This window comes from Cheilinus undulatus, linkage group 2, assembly GCF_018320785.1.
Source record: "Cheilinus undulatus linkage group 2, ASM1832078v1, whole genome shotgun sequence".
NCBI lineage: Eukaryota > Metazoa > Chordata > Actinopteri > Labriformes > Labridae > Cheilinus > Cheilinus undulatus.
The window spans coordinates 5,973,947-6,001,066 of NC_054866.1; the positions used below are offsets into that span (position 1 = coordinate 5,973,947).

The 27,120-nt window shown below is 40.5% G+C and overlaps 2 protein-coding genes across 2 annotated transcripts in view; one reads left to right on the top strand and one right to left on the bottom strand.

The window, feature by feature from the left end:
- The window catches only part of megf6 (multiple EGF like domains 6), a 132,311-nt gene that overhangs the window by 48,305 nt on the left and 56,886 nt on the right, over nucleotides 1-27,120 (bottom strand). Inside the window, 7 exon segments of the mRNA XM_041806678.1 lie at nucleotides 17,303-17,431; nucleotides 18,384-18,512; nucleotides 23,432-23,560; nucleotides 24,852-25,109; nucleotides 25,208-25,330; nucleotides 26,432-26,554; nucleotides 26,641-26,778. Of these exon segments, the coding sequence (XP_041662612.1) occupies nucleotides 17,303-17,431; nucleotides 18,384-18,512; nucleotides 23,432-23,560; nucleotides 24,852-25,109; nucleotides 25,208-25,330; nucleotides 26,432-26,554; nucleotides 26,641-26,778 (1,029 nt within the window).
- LOC121522387 (EH domain-containing protein 2-like) lies at nucleotides 401-16,056 on the top strand. The gene is made up of 6 exons (XM_041806691.1): nucleotides 401-682; nucleotides 6,602-6,778; nucleotides 8,090-8,187; nucleotides 9,866-10,278; nucleotides 12,681-12,845; nucleotides 14,439-16,056. Exons 1-6 carry the CDS (start codon nucleotides 462-464, stop codon nucleotides 14,994-14,996), a joined length of 1,632 nt encoding a protein of 543 aa, XP_041662625.1. The 5' UTR covers nucleotides 401-461; the 3' UTR covers nucleotides 14,997-16,056.

Consider the following 27,120-nt stretch of genomic DNA (forward strand, 5'->3'; position numbering starts at 1 on the left):
GGAACACACTGTCATCACAGTCCCTGTTGGAGTAATGGTCATGAGGCCAAATACTCGTGTCTGTATATTGTAGGTTTAGTCATCTTTTTATTAATGCTGTCAGTGCCTAAATTCTACATATGGTCCCTTTAACTGAACATTTAAAGCTTAAGTGCTGCCACATGCTAACTTAGTATTCAGAACAATTAATCTGGCAGATTTTTTTCCGGATTGTCCCTGCTCAGCAACAAAAGAAGTGAGCTGGTCTCCACCCTGTCCCTCTCCATGCTGGCTTTCTGAACGGTGCAGCTGCAGGCTCTGGTTACACCCTCTCCACCCTCTCCATGTCCCGCTGCAGGATGGAGCAGACAGCTGTGAGGATCCTGTAATATTCCTCATTCAAGTCTTTCCATCACTCTGTTCGGTCTGAGAGGAGAGAGCAGCTTCATCACTGAGAAATTAAGAGCAGAAAATTCATCGCCATGTCCATCCGGAGGCTCTGGAGCAGCCCTAAAACCATGGGGGACGTGAACATGGTGACAGAGGAGCTGAAGAATCTTTATTATAAGAGGCTGCTGCCCATAGAGAAATACTACTCCTTCCATCACTTTCACTCCCCCAGCTACGAGGACGCAGACTTTGACAACAAACCCATGGTGCTGGTCATGGGCCAGTACTCGACGGGGAAGACCACCTTCATCAGGTAGGAACCAGAACTTCTACAGTCTGCTTCTTAGATCTGCAGATATCTGCAGTTACAGCGTCATATTAAAAACAGTAGAATAGCATGGAAATGTTCTTTTTCTCCATCGTATCAATCAAATGCAAAACTTTCATATATTCTAGACCAGTTGTTTTCAACCTTTTTAGCCTGCGACCCCCTAAATAAAGGTGCCAGAGACCGAGGACCCCCACTGAACCCAAAGGTGGTTAAACACAGCCATGCACAATTGGGAATAGTCATGTGCAGACAAGACAGCCCATGAAGGGGATAAATGGGAGAGCTTTCTGGGGCCCAGCTAAATTGGGGGCCCATGGAGGTTAAAAAAAAACATGGTCCATTGTAAAGTTAAGCTGTGATACTCATATTTCATATTTAACCTGAAAAAATAACCACTCTTAACAAAGAAAAAAAATGTATTTTTTAAATCATTTGTGTAGTTAAAAGCCTTCTTAAAAATGTAAATCCCCTTGTTAAGAACAGAAGAAAAACTGGTTTAAAAATTGCTACAATGGATTACTACACCGCGTTCCACATTATTATGCAAACGACATTTTTTTCTGATTTTCTAAATATCAATGGAAATGACAGTCATAATATTTTTCAAGTCATCAACAGTTAGAGTATAATTCAAATGTTTTTTAACAAACTTCATAATGATAACATTTTTTTTTTTTTTAAATAAAAACCTCAAAATGCACTTTTCCACATGTTCCACATTATTCAGCAGGCCACAGGTTTCAGCAATATGGGAAAGAACAAGGATCTCTCTGCTGCTGAAAAGTTTCAAATAGTGTAATGCCTTGGACAAGGAATGAAAACATTCGATATTTCAGGAAAAATTAAGCATGATCATCGTACTGTGAAGAAATTTGTGGCTGATTCAGAGCACAGACGGGTTTGTGCTGATAAAGGCATAATGAGGAAGGTTTCTGATGGACAAATTCATCAGATTAAGAGAGCAGATGCTAAAATGTCATTACAAAGCAGCAAACAAGTATTTGAAGCTGCTGGTGCCTCTGGAGTCCCACCAACCTCAAGGTGTAGGATCCTCCAGAGGCTTGCAGTCGTGTATAAACCTACTATTCAGCCACCCCTAACCAATGCTCACAAGCAGAAATGGCTCCAGTGGGCCCAGAAATACATGAAGACTCATTTTCAAACAGTCTTGTTGACTGATGAGTGCCGTGCAACCCTGGATGGTCCAGATGGAGGAGTAGCGGATGGTTGGTGGATGGCCACCATGTCCAAATGAGGCTGTGACGTCAGCAAGGAGGGGGCGGAGTCATGTTTGGGCCGGAATCATGAGGAGAGAGCTGATTGGCCCCTTTAGGGTCCCTGAAGGTGTGAAAATGACCTTGTCAAAGTATATAGAGTTTCTGACTGACCACTTTCTTCCATGGTACAAAAAGAAGAACCGTGCCTTCTGTAGCAAAATGATCTTCAAGCATGACAATGCTCCATCTCATGCTGCAAAGAATCCCTCTGTGTCATTGGCTGCTATGGGCATAAAAGGAGAGAAACTCATGGTGTGGCCCCCATCCTCTCCTGACCTCAACCCTACTGATAACCTTTGGAGCATCCTCAAGCTAAAGATCTATGAGGGTGGGAGGCAGTTCACATCAGAACAGCAGCTCTGGGAAGATATTCTGACATCCTGCAAAGAAATTCAAGCAGAAACTCTCCAGAAACTCACAAGTTCAATGGATGCAAGAATAGTGAAGGTGATATCAAAGAAGGGCTCCTATGTTAACATGGAACTTGTCCTGTTAAGATGTATTTGATTGAAATAGCTTTGATTTCAGTAAATATGACCCCCTGATGCTGCAATTTCTACAAATGACCATTTTCAGTTCTTTACAACCTATAAAATGTTTTAAAAAGCTGTTGTGCTTAATAATGTGGAACAGTGCATTTTGAGGTTTTTATTTTTTAAAAAACAATTTTTGTCATTATGAAGTTTGTTCAAAAACATTTGAATTATGCTCTGATGGCTGATGACTTGAAAAATATTCTGACTGTCATTTGCATTAATATTTAGGAAAATCAGAGAAAACCATCATTTGCATAATAATGTGGAACGCAGTGTAATGGCAAAAAATGGTGGAAAAAGGTAGATTTTAAAAGTAGTGGAAATGGGTTAGAAAAAAATAGACAAAAATAGCAAAAAAAGAGTTGGCAAAATGGATTAAAGCAGCATAAAGGGTATAAATAGTGGTAAAGGGAGTTAAGGGTGGCTGAAAGGGCTTTAAATTGGCAAAAATGGGTGGAAATTGGTGAAATGGGATGAAAAACTGATTAAAAACCTGGCAAACAGGTTTTTTTTTTTTTTTTTGAGAAAGAAAAATAGGCAGATATTGGCAGATATTGGTTAAACTAGCAAAAATAGATATATCAAATCATGAAATGTGCTTAAAACGGGAAAAAAAAAATTGAAGTAAAAAGTGGTGAAAAGTGGTTAAAAGTAGCAAAATGGGTCAACAGAGGCAACATTAAGCCGAAGTGGCAAGAACTGGTTCACAAGTGGCAAAAACAGACAAGAGTTTAAAACTGACAAAAATAGGTGCTAAATGGCAAACATTTGTTAGTATTGGTGGGAAAAATAATAATGAAAAGGGGTAGTATGTATTAGTATGCAGTGGCAACAGTGTAATTTAAAAATATTCTTAATATTTTAGGGCATCTGGAGACCCCTCTCAATGTCTTGCGACCCCCAAGGGGGCCCCAAACCCCAGGTTGAGAACCATTGTTCTAGACTGCTGGTTCCCAGCTGGTGGTTAGGGACCCAAAATTGCATCACAGAGCCAGTCGTGAATACACGCCCCGTAGAGAAATTCAAGTCACTGGAGTGCTTTCTAAATATGTCAATCTGCACTGCTTCACTATTAAATAAGCCTGATTGGTTGAAAGTTTTTAATAAATTTGGGTTGCAGTGTTTCACGAAAGAACTAATGGTGAGTCCTGAGGCGGGTCCAGTGGAGAACTGCGGTTCAAAAGGGAAATTTTTCAAGCCTTTTTTATTCAAATCTCAATGAAAACAGATTGCAGCAAATGAAAATGACAAACTCAGTATCTCTAAATGTCAGACTAGTCCTGACTTATTCTGAAATATGAGTTCACAAGAATAAAGCTCAGTTCTTTGCTCAAATTTCCTGGACATGCTCAATTCATTTTTTTTCTCCTTAAAGTTGATTCTGCTTGTGATTTTTTCCACATGTACAAAACTTTTTTATGTGTGTATTCCCTGACTTATATGATTGTGTGTGTGTGTGTGTGATAGAATGTTGGGACTCTCTTACTGAGATCAAAGCAAATGTCTCCTGGAGAACAGCATAGCAACAACAGGCAGATCTACAGTAGAGTGTGCTTAATGCATCTCTGCTTTTGGGTTTCTTGATGAACCAACCAATGGGAAACAGGTATAGGGAAGAGGATGGACCAATCATGCCAGCTCTGCCTGTTGTTGCTATGCTGTTCTCCAGGAGACATTTGCTTTGATCTCACTGAGAGAGTCCCAACATTCTATCACACACACACACATCATATAGGTCAGGGAGTGTGCACACACAAAGCTTTGTAGACGCGCAAAAATCACAAGCAGAATCAACCTTAATGAGAAAAAGATGATTTGCTATTTTTAACCATCGTATCTCATCTGGACTTTTTGTCTTAAAATGCTTGTAAAACATCAGCCCTCTGGTTCACAGTCAAACTCTAATCATTCCTTTCTTCAGGCCAGCCTGAGCTTTAGGAATATGTGTGCTGCAGCAATGTCACTTGAATGTTAAGAAAGTTGTGGGACTATAACGAAAAACAACCAGAATTCAATTTTTATGTATTAAACACAGTAAACATTAACAATGAAGAGTTTTTTGTACAAACTTGTTCTCCCATCTCTTTGGGACTAAAGAACAAAAAAAAATATCCATAATAGTTACTTTTAATTCACTTTTGGGAATTTGAGTCATATTGACCTCCGCCAACGAGGTTATGTGATCGGGTGGGTTTGTTTGTTTGTTTGTTTGTTTGTTTGTTTGCAACATAACTCACAAAGTTATGGATGGATTTTCATGAAATTTTCAGGAAATGTCAGAAATGGCATAAGAAGGAACTGATTGGATTTTAAGAGTGATCTGGATCACCGTCTGGATCCAGGAGTTTTTAAAAGATTCCATACTATTGGGAGATAGGGCTAATCGCAGAGGCCTGCACTCTCTGAGTGCTTTTCTAGTTTAAAGTGCAGTGACTCTGAGAGACAAATTGCAGCATCTGTTTGTGTTCAGCAAAGCATGATGTGATGATGGAACAGCTTCCCATTGGTTGTCACAGCCCAGTTGCAATGCATTGTGCAAATTGTGCAAGCAGATATTTAGAGCACAAACAGAGAAATTCTGCACATGGAGGCAGATTTGAATGGAAAGTTTAAAAAGAAAATCTGCAAGTCATGATCTCCAAATCTAAAATGAGCTCATAACCTCTTATCAAAGTCTTGAATTTTAGGATTTAAGTACCACTTCTAGGAACAAACAGCTGCAACTTAATAAGAAGTGAGTAGACAGTTTACAGTACAACAGTCGCACGATAATAAGCCAAAACTCATACATTTTCAAGAGTAAAAACATGTGTTTTTTTGAGAATAAAGTCCTGTTTTTATCTATACACTTATGAGAGTGAAGTCTTAATCTTACAGTGCTGAATAAAGAACGATCACATCCATGCTGCACTGATACAGTAAATTATAGGTTCTTGGTAGATGACTAAGATTTTTGCTGTTAACGACAATGCTAACTGTTCAAAGTGAAAGAATAAAAATCATTCTTCATTCTTAAGCTACTTTTGTGTCCCAAAAGTTGTGAAATATTCAGGCAAAAAAAAGTTTCAGTGTTATTGTGGTATCATCTCAAACAACTCTGATGTATGGTCTGTTTCCACAAAGCAGTTCAGTTTAACTATGGTTTCGCTTATTCAGCACTGACCTTTCCCATATTTTCTCAGCTGATGTCTGTCCAGTCTCCTTTGTTCTGATGGGAAATCATCTCTTTTTAGAGATCCAGATCATTTGCATCATCTCAGTAGAGCTGGCTGTTTGGCTCCCAAAAGGCTCTCCATCTGGTACCAGTTTAGCTTGTTAAATGTGGATTAAGTAATGGCAAAGGATGGAGGAAAGGAAATGCAGTCAAACAGGAGCTAGCTACAGCGGCTCACTTTAAAGAGCCATTTTGATGAACAGGGTCGTTCATGAACGGCGCATCATGTTGTTGTCTCATACCCCACAAGGTTTATTAGGCTGATAGTACATCACTGTTTCAATTAAAAGCATATTTGTGAAAAAATGTAATTTTTTATGTTAAAGGGGCTCAGCTAGCCTCTGAACTCAGTACTAGACTCCTCAAGACTTGTCTCCCTTTATCTGGCTTGACGACGATAGGAGGTCTGCAGGACTGAGTAATTTGTGATATTGATGGCCTTCACGCCAGGTAAATCTATTAAGACAACATGTTTTTTTGATGATAATTTCATGTACAGGTTCATTTACAGTTGTGAAACACTAACTTTCCTCCTTTCCCATTTGGACATTTAGGATCACTAGACTGCGAGCTCTGCTGTAGCACTGAGAGCATAACTGAACACAGAAGATGTTTTACAAAAAGTTTTTGGGATGTTTTACATAATATTCTAGTATTTTGAGATAACGAAATTTTAGATTTTTGTGAGCTGTAAGCTGAAATCAACAAGATGTTTTTTTAAAGTTGACTTATATCACTTTATGAGTAATAAAATGGGAGTATAGGAAAATTTCCTTTAAAAAAAATTCCATGAATTCTACATTTCTAAGTAACAGCTGTAACTGACATATTGTTTTCTGGGTCCTAACAATGGTTTGGTGTTTTTTGGGTTTAGGTATCTGGTGGAACAGGATTTTCCTGGTAGCAGAGTTGGACCGGAGCCAACCACGGACTGCTTCACTGCCCTCATGTACGGGAGGACAGAAGGAATCATCCCCGGCAACGCACTCACAGTGGATCCAAAAAAGCCGTTTCGCAACCTCGACCCTTTTGGGAACACTTTTCTGAACAGGTGATTTAAATGAGCAGAGAAAGAGAGGAAGGTGGAGGGAAAAAGGGAAATAATGGATTTTTTGTAGATGCCTCCCCTTCTTTATGGCATTTCTCATATCTGAGGTAAATATTCAGCAGCCTGTTGCATTAGTTAGCTTTAAGTTCTATCTTAAAGAGAAACTAATGCCAAGAGCTTAAGCTTAAGTTCATCAACCCTGGAATTGAAAAAAAAGCCTTTATGACATCATGTCTTTAATATCTTTCTGAAGTTATAAAGGCTAGGAGGGATAAGACACGCCCACTAACAGTCGCCATGTAGCCGTACTTCCTTGCAGTGTTGTCAATTTAGCGACTTTGTCACTATATTTAGCGAGTTTTCAGACCCCTCTAGCGACTCTTTTCAAAAAAGCGACTACTGACAAATCTAGCCACTTTTTCTGGTGTTACTGGAGACTTCTGAAGGCTCTGCCGTGAAAGCACGTATCGTTGTAGCTGCCGTGGGCCCCTCCCCGTCCCAAAGCACTGAAAGGCAGCCCACTCCTCGCGCAGCAGTCCCTCTTAGCTGCGGTTAGAGCAGGAGATGCTCACGCCTCCATGTCCAGACTACAGATTAACTGCACTGTGAAGGCACCTAGACAGTTTTTTCTATTGTCTCTTTTTGGCTCTTAAGTGGACCAAAAGTTTTAAAACTAAACCAAATGTAAGAAAACTAAACTTTAAAAAAAAACTAAATAAATAAATGATAAGCAAAAATAAAATTTAAAGTAACTCTGCCAGAGTATCTCCTGAGTCATTCTGCCTCGCCCAGATAAAGGACGGTTGGAATTGTGACGTTATAAAAACAAGAATCGACAGAAGCAAGTTCATTTGTTGATCTCCACATAATAAGGGTCTTTTTACTCACTTTTTGTCTCTTTTAGCATACATTATTGCTAGTTTTAGAGCATACTATTAAAATATTGATTGAGAATCACATAAAAGACCCAAATGACATGTTAAATAATACTAATACAAATTACAACACTTAAAAGCAATTTTTATTTGGTTGGCTGGTAAAATATCTGCCTGGCTGGTAAAACATTTCACTTACCAGCCAGCCTGGCTGGTAAGTGAAAAAGTTAGTTTTGGCCCCTGGGCATGGAGGAGATACTATTTCTAATGTAACTGACCTCATTTTAAGAAAAGCGTGGTTTATTCATGATCTTATTCAACACGACTACATTACCCACAGTCGTAGACTGTCATAATAATGTCTCTGGTTAAATAAGGCTAGTGAGATATATCTGGTACTAATTTTGAATCTGCTTTAAATTTTGACATATTCTCACAGGTTTCAGTGCGCTCAGATGCCGAATAAAGTCCTGGAGAGTATCAGCATTATTGACACACCGGGCATCCTGACAGCTGCTAAAAGAAAGCTGAGTCGAGGTGAGACTGAAGCCCTTCTCTTTCTTTTCATGACTAAGGGCTCTTTTAACTTTCTTTTTAACCGTTTCCTTTTACAGTGTAAAGTATAGAAAACATGGCTGCTGTCAGTAGGTCCACAGTATTTAAATCCCACCACTCGGTGGCTCTCAAGCAAATCAATAAAACATGAGATTAAGTAGAAAGTAGAAAGACATACTGGCAAGCTCCATCAATTTCCTCTGCTTTCTTATTTTAAATTCTTCGATTTCATTTAACTTCATTTAACAAAAACATCATTCCATAAAGGGCATTTACTCAAAACTAAACAATTGTTTTGTTTTCATGGATGATTTTTACATAATGAGGGAGAAAAGATGTTAAAAGTGGCCCTCCTGGTTCAAACAATGAGAGAATACTTTGTGATTAGCTCATGGTGGAAACCAAGAAGGACAATTTACGCAGCTTTTCTCTCTCATTATGTGAAATCTGCTGTTTAATTCACAGGTCAGCAAATATGGTTTGTTAAGTCTCTTTAGTGGTTCACAAAGATGCAGGTGTTAACATACGTGTCGGTCTCCTGGTCCATTAAAGTTTTCCTTTACATCCTGATCAGACTGCAGCCTCACAGCCCTGCACAAATACTGACACCTTTAAAATTACTGAAATAAGATAATGGATTTGATTCTCAGTTTAGCTGGCCTCCATGAGCCCCCAGTTTGGCTGGGCCCCAGAAAGCTCGCCCCTTTATCCCCCCTTATGGACGGCCTTGTCTGCACATGAGTACTCTTGAATGTCCCTGGCCACCTGGCGTAGCTAAGCAGTCCAAGGATGGACAGAGTCAGTTGTGTGGTTGCACAGACAGAACAAGAAGCCGATGGCAGAGAAAAACTGTGGTCAATCACAAAACATGCATGAGGTACAGCAACAGAACAGATGTTTCCTGTAAGAGCAGTTAGAGCTCAGACCAGGCACAACATTTACAGCCCAACATCCCCGTCTTCTTCTTTTCTTTCTTGTTTTGTAAAAAAGAAATGAATACTGACCTGTATTTAGACTCCTGCTCATCCGTTTTCACCACCAAAAAACAAAATCAACTTGTGTTTTGATTTTCATTGTTCCAATTTAAACCACGAATCCAAAAAGTTCAATTTCTAGTTTCCATTTCCTGAAGTTGTATTTAATAACGAAAAGCAGCACAAATGTTCTAAAGTTATTCCATGAAAAACAGACAAAGCTCATAAATCTAGTAAAATATGATTGTGTGTTTATGTCTGACGTCTTTGACTTCATGTGAGCCCGACCCAGCCTGGACCTGGTGGATCCTGGCCCAGGTAGGGGTGTGTTGTGCCAGTATTGGATCTGGGCAGTAGATCTAACCTCTAGTATTAGTTCAGGCTTTGACAAAATTTCTGTATACTGGCCCTTAAAGAAGAGACAATGTCCTGAAATAAGAGCACTGTAGTCCCACACTGGAGACAGAAGCCCGGCAGCTGAAAGTCCCGTCAGCGTGCTGGGAGGAGACGGGCATTTAGGAGGAGAGCTGTCTCCTCTTTGTTTGAGGGACACATTAATCTCTGGGTGTAACTCAGAAAGGGCCGCTGGGACAGATTATCTGTTCTCTGACTTGTCAGGCACACAGGCCTGCCCTGTTTCATGGTGTGTTAATGAAAACCCCGTGTTCCCCTTCCTCATCCCCCAGGCTACGACTTTCCAGCAGTGCTGCGCTGGTTTGCAGAGCGTGTGGACCGGATCATCCTGCTGTTCGATGCACATAAACTGGAGTTCTCCGATGAGCTCACTCGGGCCTTCGGGGCTCTGCTGGGCTACGAGGACAAGCTGCGTGTGGTTCTCAACAAGGCCGACAGGGTCGACTCACAGCAGCTCATGAGAGTGTACGGCGCCCTCATGTGGTCTCTGGGGAAAGTGTTTCGAACCCCGGAGATCCTGAGGGTTTACATCGGGTCTTTCTGGTCTGAGCCGAGGCAGCTGTGTGACCACTATCAGCTGATCGAGCTGGAGGAGGAGGATCTGCTGACCGACATCAGGAACCTGCCGCGCAACGCTGCCGTACGCAAACTAAATGACCTGGTGAAGAGGGCGCGCCTAGTGAGGGTAAGAGATCTGGGCTTTAACGGGGGAATGGATTTTTAATCTGGAAAGAGTACTCCAAAATCAAGAAACAAGCTGTTTCACAAATACTGTTTAAAAAAAGAAAAAAATTTAAAACATCTTGCTTCGGCACACAATAACAGTTGGCGGGAAAAATAAAGGAACTGTTTTTTTATTTTCAAGTTTCTTTTTGGAAAACAAAAATATCAAAAAAAAAAAAAACACTCAACAAAAACGAGATTTGACCAACCAACAATGTTTTTGTTTTTGTTTGTTTTACATTGATTCCTAATTTAATATGACCTGCCTGAAACATCCAAGGGCAGGTTTTTTTTCCCATGTTCCATGTTTTCCTGTTTTGGGTTACAGCTTGTTTCTTGATGTTGGATTTCTCATTTCAGATCAAAACTCTGTTGGTCATAAAATACACTGAACCTAAGAGTTCTCCATATTTACAAGACAGTGTGGCTGCAGACAGCAGATCTCAGACGGCCTCTCTCACATCATTAATCTGCCAGAACCAAAGTGTTGTAATTTACCAGTATTAACGTATTTCCTGTTTTTCTTTTTTCAGTGTTAATTTATTCATAAACAAAGTCTGGCAGTTACATTCATGGACCAACCACATTGCAGATACTACAGACTAAGCATCATTTCATGAATAAAACAGAATAATGCTCATAGGTCTGACTGGTAAATTATTTATAGACCTTTTTTAGTGGTAGATACACGAAATGTGGCTCATTGTAGCTTCAGTAGCTCTAGCTAAAGCCAATGTCAATAGGCTAGCTACATAGTTAACGTTACTACATAAGCCAATGTAGCTCAGTTAGTTTTATCAACATGAGTTTTCGCTGCTACAGCTACAGCTGACATTGCTACGTAGCTTATGTAGCTAATGTTAGCTTTATTAATATAGATTTCCATGAGCTTTGTGAGCCTAAGTCATGTCACTATACAGCTCTGTCATCTACATTGCTCATTCAGCTAACAGAGCTACATAAGCTACATTTGCTATGTAGTATATGGAGCTAATGTTAGCTTCATTAATATAGATTTACATGAGCGTTGTGAGCTTAAGTTATGTTAGCTACACAGCTCTGTTATCTACATAGTTTATGCAGCTAAAAGAGCTCCATTAGCTACATTTGATACAAAGCTTATGTAGCTAATGCTAGCTTCATAAAAAGATTTCCATGAGTTTTGTGATCTGAAGTTAGACAAGCTATATAGCTCTGTTATCTACATAGCCCATGCAGCTACCAGAGCTATATTAGCTACATTTGCTACATTTAGGGGTGCACGGATTGCAATTTTCTGGCCGATCACTGATCACCGATCTTTAAAAAGCCTGACCTGCCTATCCCGATTTTGGCCAATACCGATTTTTTTATAACTGACAGCATACACCTTCAATGTTCCAATCTTATTTTATTGAATAACATTGAACAACACCCATGAAACAACACAAACCTGTTGTTTTAACTGCGCACGAGGTAGTCCTCTCAAATATAAATGAAAAGTTTAGAGCATTGCTGTCCAAACTACTAAATTATATCAGTTCCTTTAGTCTTTCATTTTCCACATTTTATTAGGTAGAGGCATATGAAACTGGTCTTATCCACTGATCTTATTTACAAGGATCAGCCGATCGCCGATCTCCTAAAATTAAGGAAATCGGCGCCGATACCGATTTTGGCCGATTGATTGGTGCACCCCTAGCTACATTAGATTGTTTTGATGAAGAATAAGCCTTTTTTTTCCTGTAAGCAGACAGTTTACTCACTTCTGTTTAGCATACTGTTATCAGGTTTTAAACTTTAAACGTTTGGTATCCTTAAAGGTGCAGTGTGTAATATTTAACCTAGTAGCATTCAGCAGAAGAAAAATGGTAAAAAAAATAAAACATTATATAAATAGATATGCCAGTCTAAATTAGTGTTTGATCACCTGAGTACAGAAAATTGTTTTATTTTATTATATTAGAAGGAGCCTTGTATTCATACATAGGGAGGATCCCCTCCATGGAGGCTGCCATCTTGGATTTTTGCATCTTGCATGCTTCTTCAGTACCATAGAAGGGAGCTGATAACAGAAACCAATTTTTATTCATCCCACTGGTAGCCATGATTACCAACAGGAGTAAGCATAACAATCGTGACACTGATTATTAGATGTTGCTAATATTACCCAATTTTACACACTGTGCCTTAAACCCTTACCCTAGCCTAACTGAAAGTTTAATCTGGTTTTATTTTGTACGTTTTAGCATGTATTTCCATTCTGACAGTAGTGGTCATCTGAGAGCCCTGCAGCCAGACCTCTCTCCATATTCATGTCAACAGCTATAGCTTAAAATTAAATAATGGTTATTTAAGATCTCATTCATGCTTTGTTTTCTCCAGGCTCACGCCCACATCATCAGCTACCTAAAACAGGAGATGCCAACAATATTTTGCAAAGAAAGTAAGAAGCACAACTTGATTTACCAGCTTCCTGTCATCTTCAACAAGATCCAGCAACAGCAGCGAGTTCCTGCTGGAGACTTCCCCGACTGCACCAAGATGCAGGTCAAATAGCCTTTTATTTCCTCTGGAGTCAAATCTGTTGAATGTGTGTTCTGTGAGACTAAAGCTGGGTGCACACTAAATTTCTTTGTGATCCTAATTTTAGGCCTGATTTTCACCCCCTCCAAAACAATCAGGACCCAATTTAAGGCATGTCAAAACCCATAATTTCTCAAAACACTCCTCAAGTGTGTGGTGCCAATACATTGTGTCAGAGCAGGATCCCTCCCTTAGTTTTCTTACCCTGATGGTCTGCTTTAATATCACTAACATCAACATCTTAACTGTGTTTAAACTGGATGTACAAGAGTGACTGTCAGCCACAAAATCAGCTTGATTATTACAATGACTCATGTTATAGTGTCCTGACAGCACACAAGCGTTGCATCCCATTCCTAATTCCTAACTTCACCCCCTCACTCGTACTGAGATGGACGAGAAACAAGGAAAAGGGAACATGAAAAGGCACATGGAGTGTCAGACGGGAATATTTCCTGAATATTCACTCACTTTCCTCCCTAACAGAGCTTGTTAGCTTGATTTACAAAGTAGAGACACAGTGCCTATAAAAACTAAGTAACATCCCGTGGTTTTACCCTAGATCTCAATTTTACTCCATTCTTCTTTGCAAAACTGCTCAAGCTCTGTCAGGCTGCATGGGGATCAGGTGTGAACAGCCGTTTTCAAGTCCAGCCACAAATTCTCTATTGGACTGAGTTCTGGGCTTCGACTTGGTCACTCCAAACCATTCATGTGTAGCTTTCTCTGTATGCTTCAGGTCAGTGTCTTGCTGGAAAATAAGTCTTCTCCCAGGTCATAGTTCTCTTGCAGACTAAACATGATTGTCCTCCAGGCTTGTCCTGTGTTTTAGTGCATTCATTTTATCCTCTAACTTTGCAAGCCTTCCAGGGCCTGCTGCTGAGAAGAATCTCCACAGCACGGTGCTGCCACCACTGTGCTCCACAGTAGGAATGGTGTGTTTTTGGTGATGTGCAGTGTTTGGTGTCTGATGGCCAAAAAGCACCATTTTGGTCCCACCAGACTAAAGAACTTTCTCCCTCTTGACCATGGGGTCTCCAACATGCCTGTTGGTGAACTCTGGTGTAATGGTAGCCAGGAATACTGATTAAGCAGTGACTGGAACTTCCAGACGCAGGTGTCTTTATGCTACAACCACTTGAGACACATTCACTGCACTCAGGTGATCCCCATTTCACTAATAGTGAGACTACTAGCACTGCTGAATTAGGTCAGTCACTCTAAAGGGGGTTGAATATTTATGCAGTCACTTAGTTCACCTTACATATTTTTATTTAATTGACATTTCTTTGTAGAAATCTGTTTTCACTAAAACATCAAGGAGGCTTTTTTTTGTATTTTTTTCTGTCAAAAAGCCATGTTATATTGACTATGACTGATTTATAAAATCAATAAAAGGATAAAATATATAAGGGGGTGAATACTTTTAATTTTGCGCATTCAAAATAAAAAAAAAGACTACATGAATGTTTGAAATGCATCCTGTTCTCATGTTAAATTGTCTGTAAAAATCCTCATAACTGTAGCCAGCCTAATGTGTTTTCTTTTTCTCTTCAGGAGAAGCTTTTGGGTCAAGACTTCTCAAAGTTTAAGACACTGAAACCAAGTCTGATGGCTTCCCTGGATAAACTTCTGTCCACTGACATAGCCAACTTGGTGCCTTTACTCCAGCAGCAAGAGCTGAGGAAGAAATCTGTGCACGGCGTGCTGGATGGGGAATTTCTGGGAACCTTCAGACCTGAGCATTTCAGGAGAGACCCTTTCAAGGAGCTCCGGGACGACGAGAGCAGCGAGGCGGATTTTGACGAGTGGGCTGTGGAGAAATATAAGCCCAAATATGATGAGATTTTCTACAACCTGAGTCCAAACGAGGGCAAACTGAGCGGGAGCAAAGTCAAAGAGTGGATGACGAGCACGCTGCTGCCAAACTCTGTGCTCGCACACATCTGGAGGCTGTCGGATGTGGACGGGGACGGCATGTTGGACAATGAGGAGTTTGCTTTGGCTGTCCACCTTATCGAGGGGAAACTGGAGGGCTACTGGCTTCCCAGAGAGCTGCCGTCTCACCTGGTGCCTCCGTCGAAACGGCTCAGAGCAGAAGGCGATGTGGAGTGAACATGGTGCTGAAGGCAGCTGAGACTCTGTTCATAATTTACTGAGTAAACTTTATCTAGTGTCAGAAGTTCAAACAAGTACTAACGTGTACAGAGGCTGAAGTTTTTATTAATTCCCTTCGTTAATGATTTTGATACTAAGTTCCCAAAGATAATTAGACAAATGTGTGTATTTTATATCACCCTGAAGGTTGTGTACTAGACTAGCAGCTGTTTGTATCACATGTAACCTTTATTTACTATTAATGCTATTTAATTTGAAACTGACTGCAACATAACAGTGACTACTGCCCAATCCAACGCTAAGGTCAGTTTGATACCAAGTGGCAACCTTAATGGTTGGATGACATCATCTTTCAACATGCATGGATAGAATGTTTCACAGATTTAAGGATGACATCATTTTCAAAAGAGAGGACGGAATGTTATGTACGCTTTAATGATGACATCATTATCAAAGGCAGACGATGGGATATTCTATAAGTTTTAAAGGATGACATCATCTTCAAAGGCAGAGGACAGAATGTTGGTGAAGCTGGGGATGTTGGGGGCGTTTTCTCTTCGTCTTTGTTTTGCCAAACAGTAGGCCATAGTCCGCATCTTTTGGATGAGAGGGTGGAAGATTGTTGGTATAAATGTGTCCAAATAATGACAGAGATAAAGTATGCTGACTTTTTATCTATAACTCTTTTGTTTTGGTTTGCAGAAAGATACCAGTCATGCATAATTAAGGGCGTGGCTGATATGACTACAGGCCAGCATGTTGTAGCTGTTTGTCAGGAGCAGGCCTGCCTAGGCCCTTGAAAAACCCAGAGAATAGCTCCCACCCCCGTGTGTAATCTATTGATGTCAGTGCATGTTCCCTGGATCAGTAGCAATGGTGTAAGTGTCCTGGCTAACACTTATCTTGGTTCTCTTTGGAACTGACAAGGGTGTCATGCTATTGTCATGGTACTTTCTGATTCTTTTTCACCACTTTTTAACCCATTTTCACTACTTCTTTTGGCTACTTAATAGCCTTTTTTGTTAATTTTGCTCTTGAGGGAAATTTTTTTGTCCCAATAAACCTCCTTTTGCTGCTTTTGGACCAAAATTCCCACTTGTTTTTGCCACTTTTTACCCATTTATACAACATTTTTCTTTTGTTCCAATCAATTTCTTGACTTTTTCACCCATTTTTGCCACTTGTGGCACATTTTACCTCAAATTTTTGCCACCTTTAACCTATTCCTGTCACTTTTTGCCCCTGTTAACAGTTTTCTTGCTTTTTGCCAATTTTTGCCACTTTTTTGCTTCTTCTTGCCCAATTTTGCTTCCTCTATTGTCACCTGTCCCCTTTTTGTCCTCTTCTTTATGCCACTTTTAACAAATTTTTGCCACTTTTTGCCATTTTTGATGCTAGTTTCCTCCCATTTTTGCCACTTCTTTTTGTAACTTTCAACCCATGTTAGACCTGTTTTGCCACTTTGCACATTTTTGCTACTTCGTTTCCACTTTGAACCAAATTTTGCCCCATTTTTGCAGCCTTTTGTCCATTTTTGCCACTTTTTCTGCAACCTATCACCAATCCTTGCCACTTCTTACTGCCACTTTTTACCCATAATTGCCACTTTTTGCCCATTTTCACAATTTTTTTTGCCATGCTTGCCTCTTGTTGCCTATATTTGCCACTCTATTTTGTCACTTTTGCCCATTTTAGCCCCTTTAAGCCATTTTTTCACAATACTTGCCACTTTTTGCCCATTTTTGCAATTTCTCATTGCATTTTTCAATACTTTTACCTGAAAATTGTCTCAGTTTCTTCTACTTCATTGTCTGGCATCCTGATGATCATGCACACTATGGTTTAGCTCTGAAGTCTGACATCACTTTCCAAATGGTTCAGTTAATTGTGCCCTTCCACATTGTTATCATTACCAATAAAAAGGTAATTCTGTCTTAGGAAAAGGGGATTACATTTTTTAAAAGGCAATACTGTACTATGGCATCAAAAATGAAGTTCATTTTTTGTTGCTTTGATAAGAATGGTTATCACTCAAGTCAAAAATAAAATACAGTTAAACAGGACCACAATTTTCTTGACCTTCAGTTTGGCTGTGCCCCAGAAAGCTCCTTTTATCCACCTTATGGATGGCCTTGGTCAGGAGGCTTATGACCCATTTCTTGATTGATCAAAAATGAGTTTGGGACAGTGTTTCCAATATGACGGTCCCCATGGTTTGGACTCAAAGGCCCCCTTCAGTTACCAAAAGGCTGGCATCACTTATGCTTGGTGGAATATCTTAGTAAGTGGAGTATGGTACTCACGCAGGTGGCAGAAGCGTCCATACAGTCCAGGAGAACAGAGGCAGCCTCCATACAGACGATGACAGTGCCCGTTGTTTGGACAGTCACACTTCCTTCTACAGAACCGGCCAAAATAACCCCTCGGACAACCTGTCAACATGAGAACTGACACCTTTAGGACTTACAGAACTTCCTGTAGAGCTACCAATTCTTTTTCCTTAACACACTATTCATGTAGGCTGGATCACAGATGCTCCAGACAGGCTTTCCTTCAGTCTTTGAACAGGTCCATTAAAGAAATTAGACATTGTAGGTCTCTAGAAGGTAATCCTAATCATCTCATACTCTATAATAGTGCTTCTAAACTGGTGGTTGAGGACCCAAAAGTGTGCCATGTATCTGTTTTAGTTGGTGACAAATGTGTGCATAATAAATGATTGTGGCAAAGAATCAATGGGGTTAATCACAGAAAAAAATACCATCCATTTTGGCCATTGGGATATCAGGTGACTGACCTAAAGTATGAGTGACCATTCTCCCTACATCTTCAGTGACAGTTAAGGTAAGATGGCAAGAATGAATCGGGGCAAGTTAGCCACAAGCTATGAGGCTAGTGGTGACTCTTTAACAGCTTTTCTCTCTCATGTCGTCATAAACATGCAAATATGCTTTTAAGCCAATAAACCTTGTGAGGTACTGGTTAGACTGAAATGGCAGGTGGGTGCCATCATGGAAAAGGCAAGGATGGAATGCTCTTTAAACATTAAAGGAAGACATCCTTATTAGAGGCAGAGGATGGAATGTTGAATCAACTTTAAATGATGACATCATCAAAGCCAGAGGATGCAGCCAGAGGTTGGTGAAGCCGGGGATGTTGGGGGCTTTTCCTTCCATTTTTATCAAACAATGGGGCATGGTTGACAACCTTAAAGCAACCTTAAGTTTTCAGAGTTAGCCGAACACTGTGGACTTTAGAAGCCCCCTTTAGGAACCAAATAGCCCACATCACTCAGACTTCGTTTAATAGTTTTTCTTACATTGTCTTATGAACAAACCAGTGTGATCGTAGCCTGTGTGCTGGTCTGCAGGAATTTGTACTCACCATCCTCACAGAGCAGGCCCTGAACCCCAGGGGGGCACAAACACTTCCCAGTCACGGGGTCACACGAGCCTCCATTCTGACATCGACACAGGCTGTTACAGGCCTGCCCATAGGTTCCCTGGGAACACGCTGGAGAGGGAAACAAAAAAGAGGGAACTATGGGAAAAGAGTGCTGAAGGATTAGTAGCTGCTAATGAATTAGAACGATGGGGAATTTCACACTCTGTCAGAGCAGACGGGCGCATGTCTGAGGAAGAAAGTTCTGCTAAATAAATGCTCATGCTTGATAGTTAAGATGTCAACACCCCCCTCCTGCCCTATCCAAGAAGTCCGGCCCCTCCTCAGGATGTTCAGCGCTCTCGCTTCATTACCAGCAGACAGTTTGGGAATATGATTTAAACTCAACAGGAATTTATAATCACTTCATGGGAAGACAGGCCAGTTTCAAACAGCCTTTGGAGGTCATAAATATCAAATATACAAATATTGAGGATTTCTTTAAATGATGATTTGATTTATTAAGACAAAGAAGTCATCTAAACCTACCTGGCCCTATGAGAAGAAGCCATTGCCCCCCCTTGTTAAATCATGAATTAAGTGTGACTGACCACAAGGTTTGGAAAACTGAGTTCCGTTTCACTAGACAAGCCCAGGTCTGATTACTCCCAAACCCATTGAATCCAGAAATCCCTTAAAGAGAACCTGTCTGAAAAAGTAGAGTAGGCTACAAGATCTCAAAAAGCAACACATCAAGAAATTCAAGAACAGATGAGAAACAAAGTCAGTAACAGCTATCAGTCTGGAAAGCGTTACAAAGACATTTATACAGCTTTGGGGCTCCAGTCAACCATGGTGAGAGTCATTATCCATAAATGGAGAAAACTTGGAACAGTGGTGAACATTCCCAGGAGTGGCCGGCTCATCCAGGAGGTCAAAGAAGAACCCAGAACAACATGTGAAGACCCTCAAAGGTATTGATAGACATTTTCTACACTTTGATGTCAACATCTTCACAGGAAAGGATGGAATGCTGGTGAAACTGGGGATGTCTGGGCCTTTTTCCTCCCTTGTTGCCAAATAGAAGGCCATAGTTGACAACTTTTGGGAAAATGGGTTTTACTAGAGAGGAGCAAGAGAAACCCCTCACCAGTTTTAATCCCTTTTTTCCAAAAGTTGCCTACAAAGGACAGTTAACATAAGGGAAAGATTGTTGGTATATGTAACAGTGGTGAAACTTTCTAGGAGTAGCTGGCCTACAAAAGTGACTCAAAGAGCACATTGACGACTCATCCAGGAGGTCACAAAAGAACCCAGAATGACATCCAAAGAACTGCCGGCCTCACTTGACTCCGTTAAGGTCAGAGTTCATGATTAAGCAAGAAGAAAGACACGGGGCAAAAATGGCATCATGGAAGAGTTCTGAGGCAAAACCACAGCTTTTCAGGGTTTGCTTTGGTTACATCTGGAGTAAAACTAAAACAGCGTTTCCTCTCATTAACACATTCTTAATTTTTGAAACTGACTTTGTCTTGAGTAAGAAGAAGGGCCGCATCACTGGCCTACATTCAAGAATTTTTTTCTCCTCTTGCACCGATATTTTATTTTCCCCATCTATGATTTCCTTATTTTTCCTCTGTAATTTGGCTGATCCAACCCTCCTGAAAAAAGCCTCTAAAGTCCAGAGTCTTCACCACCTGAGTCTCTGATTTCTGCCACCTCAGGAGCGTGTCTGTAACAGTGACAGATCTCTCCTAATGGACTCGTCCCACCTTGTTGTGCTCTTATGATTACAAGCCTGGCAGTTTCAGACCAAAGACAGCCATTAATCATACGATGCTTCCTAACCCAGCTGTGGACTTCCTTGGCCTCAGGCTCTGCTCCTGCCGTGGGCCCTGGCCCCGCTCCAGCAGCAGACAGATTGATTCCCCCGGTGCTCCGGTGTTCCTGAGCCCATAAACAAGCCAGCCACCCCCTGCAGAGCGGCCGTCAGCTTTGATACATGGCCCTGGATCGATGTGCAAGGGGAGCCATCTCATATCTCGCTAAAACTAGACCACATTGCTGATGGTAGTCCAAGTAGACCCAGGAGAGAACGGCCCCAGTGAGAAAAACCTGGTTTATGTACAGGTTTATAAATCAATCATGGTCAATATAATTTGGCTTTTTTTTTTTTTTACATAAAAACTACAAAAAAACTCTGTATATAGTTCTCCTGCAGACTGAGTAATACTGTCCTCCAGGATTATGTTATATTTTACTAATTCCTTTTACCCTCTACTTTTACCAGCCTTCCAGGATCAGCTGCTGAGAAGCATCCCCACAGCATGATGCTGCCACCACTATGATTCACAGAGGGAACGGTGTGTTTGTGATCATGTGCAGTGTTTGGAGTCTTGCCCTAATGGCCAAAAAAGCTCCATTTTGCTCCCATCAGACAAAAGAACTTTCTCCCACTTGACCATGGAGTCTCACACGTGCCTTTTGGTGACCTCTAGTCCAGATTTAATCAGAGTTTTCTTCAACAGTGGCATTCTCTCTTCTATTCTCCCATAAAGCTTTGACTGGTGAAGAACCTGCCAACAGCTGTTGTCTGCAGAGTCTCTCCCATCTCAGCTGCTGAAGCTTGGAACTCCTTCATAAGTGTCTTGGTGGCCTCTCTCACTAGTCTCCTTCATGCACAGCAGAGTTGATTTTGGCAGCTATTTCTAATTTTAGTTTTAGTTTTACTCTTTAAATGAAATGAATTTTAGTTTTAGTCCCATTTTAGTCCTTTTGAGTTTTTGTCTAATTTTTGTCTAAGAGAACTCAAAACATTTTAGTCAAGTTTTAGTCTAAAAAAGTCCTCACATTTTAGTCTTTACTTTTGGTCCAAGAATTTATTTTCTTGCCTAAATTTGGTATCAAATCATGGTAGTGTGTTCTCTGCAAGCTGCCAAACCCGGGGGGCCCTGCTTTCTACAGCTGAGAGGCAGAAGAGCTAGAGATGCAGTGTTTTTTGACAGATTTACCCACAGTGGAGAAATATCACAGGTTTTGAATGTCCAATGAAAACTAAATTACATTTAGTCTAGTTTCAGTCATCTTGATGAAAACTAAACTTAGCTGTTGTCACATTTAGTCATCAGAGATTTGTTCTGTTAGTCTTAATCCAGTTTTTGTCATGGAAAAAAGGCTGTCGACAAATAGTTTTAGTCATTGTTTTAGTCGACAAAATTAACACTGATGACGGTCAGTCAGTTTGTGAGGACGGTCTGATCTAGGCAGGTTTACACATGTACCACATTGCCTTCATTTCTTGATGGATATAACTCAACTCTTGGGGATGTTCAGCTCCTTGGAAATGTTTTTGTACCCATCCCTTGACTTCAACTTTTCAATAACTTTTTCTCTGAGGTGCTTGGAGTGTTTTTTTGTCTTCATGGTGTAATGGTAGCCAGGGGTACTGATTAACCAGTGACTAGACCTTCCAGAAATGGGCATCTTTATGCTACAATCACATGAGACACATTCACTGCACTCAGGTGATCCCCATTTCACTAATTGTGAGACTCCTAGCACCAACTGGCTGGACCTCTGTTGAATGAGGTAAAGTCACTTTAAGAGGGGGGAATTTTTACACAGTCACTTATTTTATATTGCATATTTTTGTTTAATTGACTTTTCTTTGTAGAAATCTGTTTTCAAATTAAAGAGTTTTTCTTTTCTTTAGTTTTTCCTTGTCTAAAAAGCCAAATTATTTTGATCATGAGTGGTTTATAAGAACAGTAAAAGGGTAAAACATCCAAAGGGGTGAATACTTTTTATAGGCACTGTATGCTTTCATCTAGATGATCGGCTTATTTATGCAAGACAATGCCGTTCATTCAGCATGAGTAACAACAGTATGGCTTCACAATAAAAGAAGGTGGGGTCTAGACTGGCCTGCCCACAAAATGCAAGGTTGGAATGTTTTATAGGCTTCAAAGCAGTGGTTCAAAACTGGTCTGGCCTCAGGTCCCACTAGTCTGCCTTATGACAGATCGTGACCCAAGTTTCCACAAAATTTTCAACAACGCATGTTTAGGTAAGTGAATCTGTTGCAGTTTGTAGCATGATTGGACCAAAATGCATGAAGACAAGGGGCAAAACTGACAAGTTTTATACCCTCTTTCCCCATCATCATTACCATTTTTTTTTTTTGCCAATTTTCCTGAGAACATGAGAAACTAGTTAATTATCATTTGAAAAGTAGCTTTTCCATTGCAAGAAAAGGATATAAATTATTGAAATTTTAATAAAAAATTAAATGTACCCAATTTCACAGTAAAGCAGGTTCAAATAAAAGGTATCGATGCATGTTGACTAAGGACTTTAGGACTTTTGCAACCTTTTTTTTTTTTACAGACACCTAGTCATGACCCACTGAAAACTGCTCCGCGACCCACTTTTGGGTTCCAACCCACCATTTGAGAACCGACATATTCTTCAAAGGCAGAGGACGGAATGTTGGTGAAGCTGGGGATGTTGGGGCATTTTAGCCTCCATTTTTACCACATAGGAGGCAATAGCTGGCAACTGAAAATGCACAGTGTATCATGATGCACAAAATACAAGAGACCCTGAAATATAGAGCAACTCGGATGTATACTACATGAGAACAGCAAAGACAATTAGTGTCCCCAGTCTCAAGATGGTTTCAGAGTTTTATTAAAAGAAACATCTCGTGTCCCAACTTTTTTGGAACATGTTAAATTCAGAATGTGTGCAGATTTCCTTCAAAAACAAAACCCTGAGGATCAGTTTGAACATTAAATATCTTGACTTTGTGCCATATTCAGCTGAACATAGGTTGATCTAAATCACTGTGTTTTGTCTTTAACTCACATTTTACACAACCTGCTCCTTTTGTATGAAGGCACACAAAGCAAACTAATTACTGAAGGAATACTGAAGAGCTTTGAGGGTGAGTTTAGATAAAGGTAAGCCCTCTGCAGGACTTCTGAAGGAGGTTTGCTGCAGAGCAAAGATGAAGACGATGCACTGAAGTAACTAAAGTTCAGCTGACTCACACTCATTGCAGACGATCCCGGTCCATCCAGGTGAACATTCACATCGGTCTCTGTTTTCACTGCACTCTCCGTTCACACAGTCCTCACAGCTCAGACTGCAGTCCTTCCCAAACGAGCCGTCCAGACACACTGAAGAGAAAATATCTAGTTTAACCCTCAGGCATCACTAGGGGCATTTATGTCCATTTGGGAAAATTTTTCCTCTTTCTCTGCTCAGCCTGTTGGCTGTGTTAGTGCATATGGTCTAATTTTTTGCAACAAATTTTTGGATTCAAATTACAATTGCTCTAATAGGTCAGGGGAATACTGTGAAACAAATTTACTACCTTTTAAAGCCATTAAGGATAAAAATGTCCTCCTCAAAAAACCGCTATAAAAACTTAGAATAATATTTTTTTCTGCTTTTTTTTGCATAAATCTCTTAAAAAACTTCAGCTGTGCTCAAAACTGCCAAACATTCAATCATTTTGAGGATTTTAACCCTTTAAATGCTAGTTTGATTACTTAAAGTCAATGATACTTTTTATGAAAAAAGTTAAAAAATGTGATATCTTCCTTAAAACAAATGTTGGATGGCTGGGGTATTATTTCTAAATCCAGCTTAGATATGTCAATGAAAATATTAACTTTGATGCATTATTAGTTTTTGTGTAGCATCCGATTTATAATTTACTACCCTTTCGAGTCATTAAGGACCAAAATGTCAACTTCCAAAAACTGCAATAAAAATAGTATACATTCATATTTTTTCTGCTTTTTTCTGGTCTAATCTTTTGATCAACTTCAGTTCTAATAAAAAATAAGGTTACTGAATAATTTTCAGGATTTTAACCCTTTAAATGCCAGTTTGATTACAGGATGGTCATATTTTTTCTAAAAAACACACAAAACAGTAATTATTTTCCAGATAACTAATGTTGGGGGGTATGGGGTGTTATTTTAAATCAGTCCCAGGTATGTCAAACACTAGCTAAAATATTGACTTTGATGCAGTCTCAGTTTTTGTGTAGCATCCGATTTAAAATTTACTACCTTTTCAAGTCACTTGTGGACAAAACCATCCCATTGACTCCCATTCAAACCACATTTTTTGATCTTTAAGTAATCAAACTGGCATTTAAAGGGTTAAAATACTCAAAATGATTGAATGTTTGGTAGTTCTGAGCACAGCTTAAGTTTTTTTTAAGAGATTTATGCAAAAAAAAAGCAGAAAACAATATCAATCTGTGAAGTTTTCATAGCAGTTTTTTGGAAGTGGACATTTTTGTCCTTAACGGCTTTAAAGGGTAGTAAATTAAAGTGATGCCTGAGGGGTAAACTGCTTTGTTTAGAACCTTCTGAGTTCATATGAGAACAGTAAAATCATACCTTTGTGATTTTAAACATCTTTGTGTCAACACATCCATTTATTTTACTGTACCTATGCTGCTTTCCAGCCTCAGCTCGCCTCGGCGCTCTCTCTGGGTCTCTGATTCTTCATCACCATCATCACCATCATCACCATCGCCAACACTGCCGTCATCACCAGAGTCGCGGTAGTGCAGCGCTGCCGTAAACTGCAGGAGCTGTGGGGGCTTACGGAACAGCAGGTCTGGTAGTCTGTGGACCCCCAGCTGCCCGTCCTCATCCTCTTCCTCCTCTTCATCTTCTTCGTCTTCCACTTCTCGGCCATACAGAGCTAAACACAACAAGGTTCAAGAGTCCCATGAGTTCAAATGGCGGAGGCGTGTATATTTTACCTTGAATTAAAACATAAGTAATGAAGACGTTGCTCACGGATGCAGGAGTGCTGGTCCTGGCCAAGACGGAAACCCATCTGGCAAAAACACTCGTATGTTCCCACAGAGTTTACACAGTAGTGTTCACAGCCTGAGGTCTCTGTGAGGCACTCATCAACATCTAAAAACAAAAACACAACACAACATCAGATCAGGAAAAGGTAACGGAAAACAAAAGCTAGATTATGTTCAGGTCAGTATTTCATTCTTAGAAACCAAGGTAGATGATGGGCATATGTGTGCATGATACAGAGCATTAGGAAAGTATTCAGACCCTCCTCACTTTTTTCTGTTTTCTAATGTTGCAACCTGACGCTACAGCTGTTTGATCACAGTGGCTTCCATTATTTTCAAATGGAAGAAATTTGGCACAACCAGGACCCTCCCAAGAGATGGTCACCCTGCCAAACTGAGCAATCAGAGGAGAAGGGCTTTAGTAACAAAGAACGTGATGGTCACTCTGACTGAGCTCCAGAAATCCTGTGTTGAGATGGGACAAAGTTCCAGAAGGACAACCATCACTGCAGCGCTGATCTGGGCTAGACGTAAGACTCTCACTGCAAAACACCTCAAAGACGCTTGGAGTTTGCAAAAAAGCAACCTGAAGGACTCGCAGACTGTGAGAGACAAGATTCTCTGGTCTGATGATACCAAGATTGAAATGTTTGGCCTCAGTTCTAAATGTTATACCTTGGGGAAACCAGGCACTGATCATCACCTGCCCAATACCATCCCAACAGTGAAGCATGGTGGTGGTAGCATCATGCTGTGGGGGTGTTTTTCAGCAGCAGGGACTGGGAGACTGGCCAGGGTTGAGGGAAAGCTGAATGGAGCAAAGTACAGAAATATCCTCAATGAAAACCTGTCCCGCAGCTCAGGAACTCAGACTAGGCTGAAGGTTCACCTTCCAACATGAGAGTGACTCTAAGACCACAGCCAAGACAACACGGGAGTGGTTTAGGGACAACTCTGTGAACGTCCTAGAGGGGCCCAGCAAACTGAACCCTATCAAACATCAGTGAAGACTAATAATTAATGAGAGAAAAAATTAACTTAAATGACCGTAGCTTCAGGTTGCAACATAACAAAAGTGAAAAAGTGAAGGGGTCTGGATACTTTCTGAATGCACTGAATTCATGTGAATTGGGAATTTGCAACCACAACCGTACCACAACAAAGAGCCCTCAAAAGCCCAGATGAAGTAACAAACCAGAAGTCTTACCATCACAGCTGCAGCCATCTGGATTCAGTCTGTGTCCGGCTCTGCAGCTGCACTCGTAGCCGCCCGGGTAGTTCTTACAGTAGTGGCTGCAGCACGACTCCCCGCTGATGCACTCATCACTGTCTGAGGACGGGATGCAGCAGTATGGCATCAGTTCAAAATGACAGGAAAGAAAAAATAACCAAAAATGGAGAAAATGTCCCACTTACCTACACAGGTCTTCCTGTCCCGGTCCAGCCGATAGCCGTGGTTACAGGAGCAGAGCGGCCCGTTGGTTGTGTGCTCGCAGTGATGGGAGCAGCCTCCGTTGTTCTTCTCACAACTGTTGACAATCTCCATCTCAATGCCTGAAGCAGAGAAGGGACAAACCACAGTTAAAGCTGAGACACACATATGATGTTACAGGGAATTCACCAGGATTGATCTGGTTTGTTACAGACAGCAGAAGAGGGAAAGATTCAATCATAAAAGGAGATAGAAAACTCAGTCCAAGACTATGAGGTTTAAGCTCTAGGTGGACCTGCATGCTGCAGTATATCCATCAGATGACCCTTACGTTTCACAAAAAGTGATTTTTACAACAGATTAACTGATTTACCTGGTGTGAAGGTGATCAATATCATTAATGATTTAGTTCTACAGAGCTCCTATCACATATCTAGATTTATCAGAAGAAGGGAGACCAGGGT

Coding starts and splice junctions, on each gene's coding strand:
- LOC121522387 (XM_041806691.1), top strand. CDS start 462: ATGTCCATCCGGAGGCTCTGGAGCAGCCCTAAAACCATGGGGGACGTG. Junction 683..6,601: donor GGGAAGACCACCTTCATCAG/GTAGGAACCAGA, acceptor TTTTGGGTTTAG/GTATCTGGTGGAACAGGATT. Junction 10,279..12,680: donor AGAGGGCGCGCCTAGTGAGG/GTAAGAGATCTG, acceptor TGTTTTCTCCAG/GCTCACGCCCACATCATCAG.